Genomic DNA, 15,266 nt, shown 5'->3' with positions numbered 1-15,266 from the left:
ATAGGTCAATAGTTTTCCTTCCTGTGTCTTTGTCTGGTTTTGGTATCATAAAATGAGATTGGAAGAATCCCCCACCCCCCACCCTTCAGTTCTTTGAACGAGTTTGAGGAGAATTGGTGTTAATTCATCTTTAAATGTTTGGTAGGACTCTGGTGATGTTCTCTGGCTCTGGGCTTCTCTTTGTTGAAAGATTTTTTTTTATTACTTTTTCAATTTCCTTCTAGCTATTGGTCTGTTGGGGGTTTTATTTCGTCGTGATTCGGTCTTGGAAGGTTGTATGATTCTGGGAACGGATCCATTTCCTCTAGGTTATCCACTTTGTTAGCACATAATTGCTCATAGTAGTCCCACAGAATTCTTATCACTTCTGTGGCATCCACTATAAAATCCCTTCTTTCATTTCTAATTTTAGTTATTTGGGTCTCTTTTCTTTTTTCCTAGTCAAGCTGAGGATTTGTCAATTTTGTTGATCTTTTTAAAAAAATGTATAGTTTTATTGATTTTTTTTCTTTTTTTCTATTCCCTGTTTTATTTATCTTTGCTCTAATCTTTATTAGGTCCTTGACTTCTACTAACTTTTGTTTCAGTTCTCCTTTTCCTTGTTCCTGGAGGCAGAAAGTTAGGTTGTTGTTTGAAATCCTTCTCGGGCGCCTGGGTGGCTCAGTGGGTTAAGCCGCTGCCTTTGGCTCGGGTCATGATCTCAGGGTCCTGGGATCGAGTCCTGTGTCGGGCTCTCTGCTCAGCAGGGAGCGTGCTTCCTTTTCTCTCTCTCTCTCTGCCTGCCTCTCTGCCTGCTTGTGATGTCTCTCTGTCAAATAAATAAAAAAAAAATTTTTTAAACTTAAAAAAAAAAAAAGAAATCCTTCTTCTCAATGAACATCTTTATTGCTATAAACTTCCCTCCAGTGTTGTGTTCTCTGCATCCCACAGTTTTAGGGTGTTTTGTTTTTATTTTCATTTGTTTATAGGTATTTTCTAAATTCTCTTGTGATTTCCTCTTCGACACATTGGTTATTCAAGAGCAAGACATTGTATTTCAAGAGTGACTTTTTTTTCTGAGAGAGAGAGCACACAGTGCACATGGAAGGGGAGGGAGAGACCCTTAAGCAGGCTCCATGTCCAATGCAGAACCCAACATGCTGCTCGATCTCACAACCCTGAAATGTTGACCTGAGCCGAAATTAAGAGTTGGATGCTTAACCAGTTGACTGAGCCACCAGGGCACCCCCTCAAGGGTGACTTTTTAAAGTAGCAAATTATTGTGGTGCCCAGCTGGCTCAATCGGTAGAGCCTGCGACTCTTGATCTTGAAGTCGTAAGTTTGAGCCCCACATTGGGTGTGGGGACTACTCAAACCTGGGTGGCTCAGTGGGTTGAGCCGCTGCCTTCGGCTCAGGTCATGATCTCAGGGTCCTGGGATCGAGTCCCGCATCGGGCTCTCTGCTCTGCAGGGAGCCTGCTTCCTCCTCTCTCTCTCTGCCTACTTGTGATCTCTCTCTGTCAAATAAAATAAATAAAATCTAAAAAAAAAAAAAAAAAAAAATTTCTTTTTTAAAAAATAAATAAAGTAGCAAATTACTAATGGAAAATGAGAAATTCTTTCCCTTTATTCTTGGATAAAATAGAATTTTATCATTTATACCTCTTATATATTTGGAATTTAAATAAAATAAAAACTTTTTTCAGGGCAAAAAAAAAAGGAAAGGAAAAATTGAAATACAAACACAATTTCTGGCTTTCAGTTCATTTCATGAGAGCTTATTTCCAACATTCTTGCTCCTTGATTTTGTAGAATTCTCTCTGTTCCTAAGTAACTTTGATGTAGTGTGATAATGCCCTTCACTTTATAGACTGTGGATTAATGCTAGATTAATGTGGCATAAATGCTCGAATTCCTGGCAAATTGTACTTTCAGTTCTAGTGTTTGAAATGTGTACTCAGAGTAGGGTAAGGCTGGGGAGTAGGTTTCTGAAACTGACCAGAGAAGTGAGGCGGGGCTCTGGAACCAGACGGATGCTCTCCCCAGGGTGTGAAAACATGGAGGCATCTGTGGGTGCTTTGGGCCCCCCTAAGTCAGTGAAGCTGGCAGAAATCATTCGTCAATAATAACAGAAGCATATAAAGTACCATGTTTTTAATATTGGTATCACTAGTCCTCAAAATGACTTTCAAGGTAGATATTAGTATTTCTATTTTATAAGAAGACTGAAGCTCAGAAAAACGAGGAAACGTCCCCAGGTCCCACAGGCACAGAGCTGGGAAGGGGCTCAGACCCAGGTTCACGTGCATCCAGAGCCTGTGCTCCTCCCGCGATGCTAGGCTGTTTCCCCCAGATGTCCAGGTCAGCATTTACATCGGCTCATAAAAAGCACTTGATATAATTACCATTTGGAAATGATTCCTCTTGTATGCCTGCTGCTGTCAGGACAGCGATGTTCTGAGATGCCCCCGTGGGTGCCGATGGGAGCAGCTGATGGGACCTTGTGGCAGCAGGTCTGAGAGATAGGACTGCTGGGTACTTAGGGGCTCAGGGGCTGAACTCCAAGGACAGAACTGGCCATCTGCTGTGAGCAGAGGCCTGGGTCCTCTGCCCCCGTGTCAGCTTTATTCACGAGAGCTCGCGGTTAGTGACTGCTCTCAGCAAGATTAGCTTAGGAGGAAAGGAAGGAAAGAAGGGAGGGAGGGAGGAAGCCTGGTTATTTGTAGCCATCATATTGTGTGCCTATATACGTGTTAACCTTATTAACCTTCCTTCCAGAAATATTCTAAGGCCTTTGCAGATGCTTCTTTTTACTTTACAGAATAATCAGTTTGGTTCATCTAATCAGCTGTTGGCAAGCAGCCAACCAGTAATACGTGGTTTTCTCAATTGAGTGTCCAAGACTCTTGGTTTTCAGGGTAGGACATGATGATCCATTAATTTTGTTTTTCTGGCTTTTATGGGCATCCGTGGATGTGAGTTCCCATCTGCTTGGATGCTGGAAACCCAAACTGTAAGCCTCTAATTATTCCTCTGTGGTCAAGTTCCTATAGATCTCTCATTAGGAGAGAATTCTGAAAAGAGCAAGAAGCACGCTGGGCATCCTGAATATTAAGAATAAAATAGCTTTCAGGACGTTTCAAATATGTTTACAATCATGCAGGAATTTTTCTATAATCCAAGTTCCAAATTAACCAAGTCGGGGCATCGGCACTGTGTGGATGGATATATGTTTGTTTTCTGTCCTATGGGTTTTTTCAGCCTGGTGCTTAAGAACAAAATCTCCTTTGGAAATTGTCCAGCCCCCAGCGGTTGTGCTTTGTGTCACCAATTAAGACTTCGATTGGGGGCTTGATTTGGAATCCTTGGGAAAAGCTTTGTTTCCATTAGTCAAAGGAAAAAAGGCAGAAAATCCGGGGAAGACATTCTAGGTCATACCTAGCTCAGCGGGGTGCTAACGCGGACAATAGAGTAACATTTCCACTGGCTCAGAACAGAGACAATCACTCATTCTTTCTGCTCCTAAGTAGAGTTTTACAATAGCGGAGCTGTGAGAAGAGAGATCAAAAGAACAAAACTGGTACAAAACAGAGCATTATTTTAAAAACACGCTGTTCCAAGTGTAAAATAGGGGGATAAGCATCTATTGCTTCCAAGTAAACAGCTGACAGTGCTTTGGAAAAATGGTTACACCTGTTAGAAAGACCCATTTGTAAATGCTGGACACGCACGCAATCTCAAAAAGTAGAAAAGGAAATCTGATTTTCCGGGGGGAGTTTTAATTATTATTATTATTACTTCTGATATATTTCCTTATCAGTCCGATCCATTGAAACGTAGATGTTAAACTCACATTTTGAGTCTGTTTCTGTAGCAAGATAGAGATACAGTCATTCTGCCATTGAACAGAGGAAGATGACTTGGCTCCTGTCCCTTGATCAGAAGTGACACAGTCACCCCCTGGGTTTAGGGATCTGGGTTCACATGGTAGAACAGAAGTTTCTGAAGATCCGTCAGATTCTCCAAGACCACCAGCCTTCCTAGGACATGATGAAGAGAGGGAGATAAGAGGATTTTGTAATTACTGAAATGAGTGATCTCCTGCAAGAATTGGAACTTGCTGGGGCGCCTGGGTGGCTCAGTCGGTTAAGTGTCTTCCTTCAGCTCAAGTCATGATCTCAGGGTCCTGGGATCGAGCCCCCATGTCAAGCCCCACAACAGCCCTTCCTCCTAGAGTGGGGGTCTATTACTTCCCCTCACTCTCTCTCTGTGATCTCCCTCTGTCTCCCCCCAACCCCAAAATATAATCTTAAAAAAAAAAAGGAATTGTAACTTGCAGGACAAATTCCAGATTGGTCCTTGTCCCATGTTGACTCAGCAGTGCTCAGCACATCATGCCTCGTAGGGACAATGCCTCAGAAATATCTGTTGAGGGGTGCCTGGTTGGCCTGCGTAGCTCAGTGGGTTAAAGCCTCTGCCTTCGGCTCAGGTCATAGTCCCAGGGACTAGTCCAGGGTCCTGGGATCGAGCCCCGAGTCGGGCTCTCTGCTCAGCCGGGAGCCTGCTCACTCCTCTCTCTCTGCCTGCCTCTCTGCCTGCTTGTGATCTCTGTCTGTCAAATAAATAAATAAAATCTTAAAAAAAGAAAGAAAGAAATATCTGTTGAGTGGATAATTGTTCTAATCAAGGATCATCACCCCAGTGGGTGATGACAGACGACATCATCAGGAGACCTCTGGTGCTATGCAAGCGCTACCTGTCTGTTTCCTGTTTTTTCAATTGTAAACGTTTGGGATCTTCTCACACAATTCTGGAAAGCCAATCCTTGATTCCAGATCACATAATGAGAGACACATAACTGTAGCTTGTTGCTCAGAGTTACTGTCTAACCGTAGGAAGAAAGCTTACCGCCAGTCACCCTTGCATACACTTTCATTAAGTCTACAATTCAGTTTAAATTGGCAAAAACCTTCAAGTGGGTGCAGAATGAAATATAAAGAACCATTTTATTTTCAGAACTTAGAAGGTTTTTGGTTTGGCGGTGGGGGTAGAGACCAGGAGCAAAGGGCAGAAAGGATGGGATCCATGCATTTTTATACCAAAAAGATTTTACTTGCTTTAAGTGCTAAAAAATGTGTTCCATTATGGTACAGTCTCCCACAAGCCAGACCTTCTACCACTTTCACAATGAAGAGAAATATTTTCCCTTGCTGTCCAGAGGGAGCGTAACTTCTTCGATTTTTCGCTGCTGGTTATGGAAGGAGGCTTACTCGCAGTGAGTGTGCGGCTTTCTCCCTCTGGCTGCCCTCGAGCCTGTGAACGTCTCGTCTTCCAGCTTTATCTTCTGTCCTTCGATTAGAGTCCTGGTAAATCCTCTTTAATTCAGAAGAGCTCTTGGCTCTCAAAAGGAAATATCTTGTTTTTCCTCTGTATCCAACAATAGTATATATATATTTTTTAAGTTTCACATTTTAATGCAAATATGCAGATGACGAATATCTGGGAAGAGCCGTGATGAATTACATCCCAGTCTGTGCAGGCAGACGAAAATGTTCCCGTTTTGGTGTGTGCTGTGTGTTCGGTTATTTATTGAAGCTTCGCAAAATACTTTCCACGCTTTCGTCGTCGCTCTCGGTGTCTTCCACTTTGTCCCCGTGGCTCTCGCGCGTGGATCAAACAGGTCTGTGGGTCTCCTGAGCACGTGCGGATCGAGTAGAAGGACCCGAAGGCGAGGGGCCCTTCGATGGCTCGCACGGCGCGGGCGCGGGAGGCCCCGTTACCACCCCAGCACAGCGGTCTGCAGGGTCTCCTGTTGGTCCAGCCTCAGATCCCGTAACCATGTTAATGATTGACGTTCGTTGCATTTTCAGATGTTCCGCAGGTCCTCAGCCCCGTGTGCATGTAGCTCCTGAACCGTGCGCAGTCCTGAGTAGGAAGCCCCGCAGAGAGAACCAGGAGTGAAATAATCCCACTCGAGCTCCCGTGTCCCTCTGTGTCCTCATCTGTAGAAGAGGATCACGTGACCTTGGCGGGGGACTCGATTAAGTCACGTATGCCAGCCGCAAAGTTCTTCGTTTACATGGCCCGTCCCTGCCACCTGCTAGTTCCTCGTTCCCATCCCTGGTGCCCCCTGGTAGATCTGGCCGCTAAGCTCAGCAGTATTAGAAAATCGGTTAATGTTTGCTGGAACTGATGAACACTCGTGGTTCTTCCAGCTCCGGAAGTGTCTTCTATACTAGTCTTTAAGTTGCCATGAACGTGCCGTGAACTCCCCTAAGGACACCACGTGGGTGACGCTTGGGCTGGTGGCTGCTGCCGCTGCTGCTCTCCTGGGGGGCCCGTCGGGGACCAGGCAGCGTGCCTCCAAGCCCCGTGCTAGATGCTTGGCAGAGGAAGATCCCGCAAAGTTAAATCAGCTCGCTGTGTCTTGTCTCTGGAAGAAGTTAAACTTTAAGCACAAAGGTTTCTAGAATTTTTAGACCTCAGTCCCAAATTTGAGAAATGCAGTGCTCTCCTAAGATCTGTAATTTCCTGTCCCCAAATTGAGCGTTCTAAAAATGCACAATTTTGACCTTAAGGCATCCCTGTTCAGATCGCAGTTGTAAGATTCTAGTGCTCCAGATCCTAAGCTTCCTTAGTTCCCGGAAAGTCTGTGCGGGAAGCACACCGATGTCATCACAATGACGGTCACGTGGCTTGTTTTTGCTCACCCAGAGGGCGCAATGGTTTTTCAAAAGCTGATATGCAAAAAAAAACCCAACAACAACAATAAAAAACTGATACGCCACGCAGGTTTTAAAAACATGCAAAGAGATCCTTCTCTGAGTGCTGAGCATTTCCAAAGGGAAAGGGACTGAACCTGGCCCGAAGGAAGGGGGTGAGGACAGGCGAGTCAGAGTGGGGGGGGGGCTACCAAGAAACCCCAGTGCGCAGCTGTGCGTATCATTAGGAGAAAGGGGGGCTCAGACCCTCCCCCCAGGAGTGTAGCCTTGGTCGTAACTCCCTTGATTCCCGTGTTCCCGGTTGAAATGGGGTCTGATCTGCCACCCTCCCTGGGCCCGTCCTGTCGCAGCCACCTGGCACTAGGGTCTCGTCCATCTCCACCGGCAGCCCCAACTCTGTCTGCACCCTGCTTCCTCCTGCCTTCAGGCCCTCTCTCCGGGCTTCCTCCTCCCGCCTCTCCAGCCTTCTCCACGGCTGGCTCACATGCCCACCGGCCAGCCCTCTCCTCTCTTACCGAGAGCAGGTGTAGGAGTGCCTCGCGACGGGCTCTCTGTGATATGCCCGCCTCCTGATTCACTTATTTCGGTCTTTTTCACTGAATGAACATCAAACTTCTGTACCAGGCTCTCAAAGTATATAAGAAGGCCCATGAGCTAGGGTCCCGAGGAACGTGTGGCCTGTGGTGAGGACCTGGACATCACAGGGATGCCCGTAATTCACGTCTGTGCTCCAGGCGCTGCCCGTCCCCCCTGCAGCCCGGGTCCTGGCTGAGGTACCTTCGTGCCACATGGGTCTGCCATTCTCCTAGCACGTCTCTCCCCGACTGTGTGATGACGACACGTTCACGCCACTCATTTCATCTCTCCCAGAAATTCGCCGTCTCCAGGAAGTCTTCCCAGACATCGCCCCCAGACCCCCCCATCCGGCTCCCCCTGGCTACACTGCAGGCGTGCTACCTCCAGACTGGGGCATCACACACGGGGTGGACCGTGTTTGTCATTACCGGGGGTGTCCTGTTTCCGTTTGTCCCACACGTGCCCTTAGACCAGAGATCCTCCGTATCGGCGTTGTGCACTTTGGGGGGCTGGGTGGCTCCTGCGGCCAGGTTGTCCGGGGAGTTGTGCAACTTTTGGCAGCATCCCTGGCCCGTCCACCTACTCGATGCCGGTGGCAGCCCTCTCCCCGCAGCTGGGACCATTAAAGATGTCTCCAGACATTGCCAAATGCCCTCTGGGGGTGTCACTCCTGCCTCAGACTGAACCCTGCTCCGGGGCAGGCTCCTTCTTGCGAAACTGCTGGAGTGCGCTCACCGGGGGCTGGGGGGGGTTCCCTCGTGGTTTCTGCTGTGACATTGAGCTGGGTACCAGTTGCCACTGTTCCAAAGGCAGCAAACAGAGGCATTGATTCCAAGTGACGTTCTGCAGTTAAGAATATGGACAGACAGACACACACACGTAGAGACAGACATTCTATAGTTAGGATCAGAGCCAAGCTCTTACATAGCCACGTGAAAGTACGGTGTTCTGTGTAATATATTTTTATGCTTGGCAGTAAAATAAAAGCGCCCCATTAAGAATCTCGTTGTCCTTTACCTCTCGCTGTAGCACCATCAAGAGGACCAGCTCCTCCGAGAGAGTATCTCCTGGCGGCCGGAAGGAAAGCCATGGGGATTCCAAAGGAAACCGAAACCGCACAGGATCCACGAGCAGCTCTTCCAGCGGCAAGAAGAACAGTGAGAGGTAAGGGCTTCCCCTCTGGGCTCCTGCTGTCGGGATGTTCTGTTACTTCTTTTCCCCAGAGATGAATCAGAAGATCCCCTAAAATGCACGTGAGCTTCGAGCTCTCCGCGGGGGGCAGGCCTTCTGAGAGCGCTGCGGGCACTCAGCCACTGGCCTGTAGCGGCAGGCCCTCAACCCAGCTCCCACTGTCACTGTCCAGCTAGAGGGCAAGATCTTGAAATCCCACCACCCTGATGCCGACAGAAAGAATCCCTGAGAATTTGCTCAGCACCAAATCTACGGACTGGGGGAAAAACCATTCTGAATTTCCTTATGGAGCACTCTATACTTCTAGTACATTCTGCTGCCATTTTGAAATTAGTTTCACTGGGTTGTTTAACTTTGTCAACCGTATTTCCCAAGGAAGACTGGATGAAAAGTTGAAGTTTTATCATTTGTCAGAAACCATTTTTAATATGGAGCCGATACCAGGTATAGGACCATTTCTTTCTGGTCTCACAAAACACGCTTACTTCTAATTCTGAATTTTCCCTTTGAGGTTAGTTTATCATGGATTATGATAAACACCTACACAACTGCTAGTAGCCTTTTATTAGTGAGAGGGAATTGTTGCCGTTTTAATGGCCCGTGTCAGGTGTACTAACGTGTGGGGCACGGGAGCCCGGTGTTTCTGGGCACATACCTGACGCTGCACTTTATTCTCTTTTTAAACATCGTGCCGTAGTTCTGCTCTCTCTCTGTTGAGCAAGGCTGAGGAAGGGATTTCAGCTTCACAGGCTAAACATGGCTCCCCCCCCCCAAATGTTTATGTAAGAAGAAGGCTTAGTCATAAAGCGATCGACTCCAACCCACAGGCTGTAAAAATTCCAAGTTTGTAAATCCACTCTGATTCAGTCCTGCAAGGAACCTTAAATTCTTTTTGAGTTTTATCCCTGAAAGGTACCTTTTGTGGAAAAGATGTAGGCACTTTCCCCAACTGTAGCAGGTTAGGGCCCCCCACGGTCAAATAACAGCCTCAGAGACTGACATGGGCTTCTGTCTTCTAATTTAGACTGTTAGTACTTCTTATCAGAAGATTATGTTAATTGGACCATAATATCTTAGAAATAAGGCCACGTGGCTACATTGGCAATAGAGCGTAAATGGGCCTTGCCGCAGGCTTCTCTGAGTTTAGGGTAAGCTTGGAAGTTGGCCTGAAATGTCTAGATCTTGGCAGTTCTTAAAAACTTGGCTCCTTCTGTGCACATCTGATTTTTATTAAGAATTTCCAAAGAGAATCTGCCTTGTGCAAACTCCAGATCTGTTTTATCTTTCAAATCCTATGGCATTGATAAATGCACTGGGTAAATATTTCCATAAAAGATATTTGCAAAAGGTTTTGTTTGGTTTTGTTTTGTTTTTGCTGCCACGGCAGGAAATTTTGATTTGGAAATGAGGGATGGGGAAAATCTTCTCATTTTCTAAAAATAACTCAAGCAACTAATCATGTCCATTTAAAAATAAATCCTTTGTTTCGTTCGGACCCAGGAAAAGTTGAGGCCTGTGTGCCACTGAACAGGTTGAGTTGCACACACCTGAGAAGGAAAGTTCTTGCCTTCTCGTAGGTAACTGCTGGTGTGGCAGATACCTTCAGGGGCCCGAGGGAATAATAGCCCAGTAACTAAGACAGGAAGAAGCAGCACGGAGAAGGTCAAGTTGGTGATTCAGTCTCTGCCTGACTCTTTACTTCCTTCCTCCTCTCCCTTCCCCGGTGAGCAGCCCCCATCCTGGGCTCTGTTGGTCTGGCCCCAAACCAGAGCTGGAGTCTCCCGGACCAGTGCCCGGTGGCCGGGACTTAACGTGTTCAGAGAAAGCTGTAGAGATGAGGCCTGACCTAACCCTCTTTAAACCACCATGGTCTTCGGTGCTCTAAGACGCTGTGCTCGTCTCCTGATCACGCCAAGGTCTGTCTGTCCATGGTTCCAGGAGGCCGTTGTCCATCTTCAGAGCTGGTCTTATGCGATTCCTGGGGACAGCAAAATGGAAAGGGCACAAACTCTAGAGTAAAAGAAAGGTCTGGGTTTGTAAACCAGGAACTTCTCCAAGCCTCAGCTTTCGCCTGGGTGCCTGAGGGATCTCATACCCAATCGCCTCGAATCTTGTCGAACTGACTGGGAGGGGAACCCCCAGCCCAAGCCTTGGCACCTGGTTGCGGGCATCATGGTGGTGGCGCCTGTTAGGGCATGAGGCCCGAGCAGAGCACAGGAGGATCGCTGACAAGGCTTCCGGAACCAGGAACTTTCCCTCACTTGTGAGATAAGGGGGTTTCGTGGGGGGTGGAAGCAATTAGCCTTTTTCTGGTCCGACACACATTCACTGAGGTTTGTGTGCGCGATGCAGTCCCAGGAACACAACCTGAGTTCAGGCAAGATCTAGAAGGGCTCGGAGGGCAGGGGTCGGGGGTCAGGGGGTGGTCAGAAAGTGTGACACGTCTGCACGGTTGTCCCCGTCGCACCAGAAGTGAGCAGGGCTGCAGGTGAGCTGGCCGGCATGCAGGGAGGGAGAGTGAGCCCAGGGGTGACCCTTTATGGGCCCGGCTTAGTGCAGCAAGTGCGCTGCGCACCCACGCCGGGGCCGCTTCTTGGGAGAAGCAGACTCTTGGCTCCCGAGTGCACGTTGCCGCACACCATATGCAGAGCTGTCTTCCGCGCGTGTGGCCCTTGTACGGAAATTGGAAAAAGCCTCCTCTCGCTCCAGGAAAACAGTCCCATGTCAGCACAGATAGTTCTCGATGAGAATTCCAGCAAATATGAATGACTCCATAGACCTCGTCTAAAGCCTCATGTCAAACATAAAATAATCATGCTTTTGAGGTCCTCAATGTTCACAGTTTCCGAGATAGACTAATTTACTTGAAAATAATGGTGTGTTTTACTTCCATAGAAACCATGTTCTTTTATGAATATCAATGTTCCTGTGTCTCATTTTCTTTGGAAGTGGTCACTGGATTTGACAGTCATTCTTGTGACCTTGTAAGCTTGTCTTCAAGTGTCTAACACCTTAAAATACTCTGCTGATAACAACAGCATGTAATCTTCGCACCAACAAGACTTACATAAAAACAAAAGCAATATATGGCAAGGTTAATGTTTACTCTATGGATTACTGTTGATAAATATTAACAGTTACATAGTGATTTGTGTTGTAATGAAGTACGTATTAAATTTAAATAGGAAATCAACTGTAACATTCTGATGAACGGCCTGTGCTATCTAACATAGCCTCTGTAGTAACCCAATAGGGATTTTTTTTTAATTAAAAAAAAAAAGTGTTATCAGACAGAAGAACAACTATTACTTAGAATGCAGTTTTATGTAAAATGTTGCTTAACTGCTTGAGTGTTTCAGTTAGAAAACTGGTCCTTCCCCCTCTTTGTAATTCTAACTGGAGTGACATATATCAGTTTCGTAAACTAGATACTTTGTTTCCATCAAAAAGTTGTTGTAATGGGCTCATTTTGTTGGAACAAGAAATGTCTCAGCTGGAAACCTTGTTAGAACACACATTTATTATTAAGACACATACACATACACAGACACACTTAAACTCCCCACCTTAAGAGTCAGCAAAAGTGGAAAGAAAAAAAAAAAAAAAACACTTCAAAATAGCAAGGATGTGAAAATGCCCCCTTAGAGGCTGTTTTGCACTGAGCTACCTGAACGCCTGTTCCAGCTGCTTTATCCAGACTGTAGGGTCCAGAACCCTGAGCTGGAGACTCTGAGCTCCATCCTTCCTCCAGCTCTAGTGTTTGATGAAATAGTCTTTCAGTGACACCTCGAGGTCCTCAGGGCTAAAATCTGTTGTTTTACTTGAACATCACTGAGATTGTAACCTGAATCTTCACGCTCAGCCTGGCAGCAAGGGCCCTTGTCTGCTGGCGCCCCTTCTTTTCTTGGTCCCCGATATTCATGCGTCTCTAACACCAGCTCTTACCTATCCACAGCAAGAATTTTTTCTCTGCGATCAATGGTGCATTACACAAGTAACGTGTGCTCCCCCATGATCAAACCCAGTCTGAATTAAAGAAATGCAAATCTAGGGGGGTGGGAGGTTGGGGTACCAGGTGGTGGGTATTATAGAGGGCACAGCTTGCATGGAGCACTGGGTGTGGTGAAAAAATAATGAATAATGTTTTTCTGAAAATAAATAAATTGGAAAAAAAAAAGAAATGCAAATCTAAGTAAGAAGATAGTGTATTTAGAAAAACCTTTCTTGTGTAGGGGCACCTGGGTGGCTCATTCAGTAAAGCATCTCACTCTTGATCTCGGCTCAGGTCATGATCTCAGGGTTGTGAGATCGAGCCCTGCGTCAGGCTCTGCACTCCACGCAGAGTCTGCTTGTCCCTGTCCCTCTCCCTCTGGACCTTCCCCGACTCTCTCTCTCTTAAATAAATAAATAAATAAACAAATAAATAAAATCTTTATTTTTTAAATAAAATCTTTTAAAAAAGAAAAATCCTTATTGTATTATAAAAGAGGTTTTTTTTTTTTAAAGGCTAAAACCCCCACACAAAGAAATACATAGATTAATGAATTACACCTTCTAGCACTTAGTGAGTGGAGGGTTTTCCCCTTCTAAACTGCATGACGTGTATGTGTCTGGAGATTTGGCGGGGGTCGGTGGTTGGGTACATTTGGAGGAACTCCAGCTGATGCTTCAGGACCCAGTGCAGGATGCCCCTTTCTCTGGGAAGCCTGCCCTGGCTCTTGGGTCTGAGTCAGTTGCCTTTCTGATTGCTTAGTGCCTGCTCATTTGCTTTATCTGGAACTTCCTCCCCGCTCACCCTATCCCCACGCAGGCCTCTTGCCCTCCCTGGAGCTTTGGGAAGGCAGAAGTTGCCCCTTATTTTTCTTTGTATCACCAGCATCTCACACAGGGCCTGGCAGCCAGTTACTGCTCAATAAATATTTCTGGCACGAATGAAAGAATATATATTTAATTTTTAAAAAAACAGACCAAAAAAAAAGTCTTTTAAGAAAAATGTGTGAACAGCACCACCTACTGGTAGACAGGTTTGACACGACCCTTCCGATTCCAAAATGTCTTGCACTGGAAATGAGGTGACTTGAGTTAAGCATCTTCCCTTTACGGAAAAAGGGGTTCACTCTCCAAGCTGTGGGGCCATTTATCTTTTAATAAATGTTAAAGTGATAAGTGCTAATATTCTGTATGTTGTTATCATTAGGAGGCTGGCAGGCAGAGGGCCTGGAAATATGTGCAGCTTCTTATCAATGAAATTTGGAAGAGGGAAGGGACATTAAGTAATCACTGTGTCCTGGGCGCTCTGTGACACACTTTATCTGATCTGGCCTGTACCTGACAGTGGATTTAGTCCCATTTTGTAGATGAAAGAAGGTAAGGCTTACAGAGGTAAAGCTTCTTGCCTGACCTGAGTACAGGTGCCGCTGACTTCAAAATCTGGGCTCGTTCTGCCACATTAAGCTGGAAGTATTGGCTGGAAATGTCTATGAAATGGTCTTTGTTCCCAGCGAGGTCTCCAGTGACTTCTAAATTCTTTTAGATGGTTCCTAAATGACCCTCTTTCTAGCAGAAAGCCGCGTAAGGGCATTTATATGGAGAGTCATTACTTACGTGGTAAAGTATTTTGATTTCCAGTGGAAATGTTATTTCAAGTGGGTCCTTTACAGAAGGACTCATGGCGTGTGTGCCAAGAACAACAGTTTTCACAGGTGAGTAAGTTTCAGGGGAATAACACGTTGGATTCTGGAATGGTGTCCTCCTTGATGGAGCCTGAGCGGTCACTTTCAAAAACAAGCGTCTCTCCTCAAACAGCCCTGGACGTGTGTTGGCTCTGCTCTCATCCTGGCCCCCCAGGGGTCCCCCTCACACATAGCACTCGGGTGTCAGACCTGTAGTGCACAGGACCTGGGCCCCTGAGCCCCCTTTCAGGCACGTGGGACAAATTAGGTAACAGATACGGAGGTGCCGAGCGCAGATCCCACCGCAGAAGAGGAGCACGGTGGATACGGCTTGCATCCGAGTCCGAGCAAGTTCTGCACCAGATGCGCCTCCCTGTGCACACCCAGCCTTCCTTGGGACAGGGGAGTGTTAGCAGATGAACAGACAGACAACCACTAGGAGACCACCGCCGCTCCCAGAGTCCACAGTGGGCGTTATCGCGGCGCTGGTAACGCGCGACGTGGACCCAGGTGGCTGTAGCTGCTGCGTGGGTGCAGCTCACGGCTCCCAGCAGGAACTGTTCCTTTGCTCGGTGGCTTGGTTTCCTCCAGATCCAGCTGCTGGTCTGGCAAAGGCTCTCAGCTGCCTCGCCTCCTCCATGAGTCCCCAGGTACTGCTTATAGTGTCTGAGTCCTTCCGATCATCTCCTGAGCCAGCTGCTCAAGGAAACACAGAGCCAAACTCTTCCAACAAATCTTCCTGCCAAAACAGAGCCGTAAAAGTCATACCCGACTACAACACTGTTCATTTTGGAGGGATGGGCCACCGCCCCATGCAGAAGAGCCAAGAAGCGAAGGTCTGCCCAGCAAAGGGGAAATCCTGTCTCCTCCGTGCTCAAGTCGCTCCGGGGGGAGCAGGGGGGACACCTGCGTCAGCCTCCCCACGGGGGCACGCTTACATTTCCCCACTTAGCTCACGCTAAGGAAGTCACAGGACACCAGTCACGCAACACTGGACGGGGGTCTTGTCCTGCACCAAGCAAACTTGCAGCCCAGGCAACAGCATGGGGTTCCCAGGGTCCGCTCGCAATCTGCCAACGGCGAGTTTTGGAAAGGACGGGTGTTCTGAATGGATTCTGACTGGAGG

The 15,266-nt window shown here is 47.1% G+C and overlaps 1 protein-coding gene across 4 annotated transcripts in view; it reads left to right on the top strand.

Moving 5' to 3' along the window:
* The window catches only part of EML1 (EMAP like 1), a 176,689-nt gene that overhangs the window by 120,153 nt on the left and 41,270 nt on the right, over nt 1–15,266 (top strand). For all 4 annotated transcript variants that reach the window (XM_044232166.1, XM_044232168.1, XM_044232165.1 and 1 more), the window contains exon 4: nt 8,307–8,441. In XM_044232166.1, coding sequence (XP_044088101.1) covers nt 8,307–8,441 — 135 coding nt within the window. The remainder of the gene's footprint in view (nt 1–8,306; nt 8,442–15,266) is intronic.

The sequence above is a fragment of the Neovison vison genome, chromosome 13, assembly GCF_020171115.1.
Source record: "Neovison vison isolate M4711 chromosome 13, ASM_NN_V1, whole genome shotgun sequence".
Taxonomy (NCBI): Eukaryota; Metazoa; Chordata; class Mammalia; order Carnivora; family Mustelidae; genus Neogale; species Neogale vison.
The sequence above is the reverse complement of the archived record's forward strand: the minus strand, read 5'-3'. Positions and strand labels throughout refer to the sequence as shown.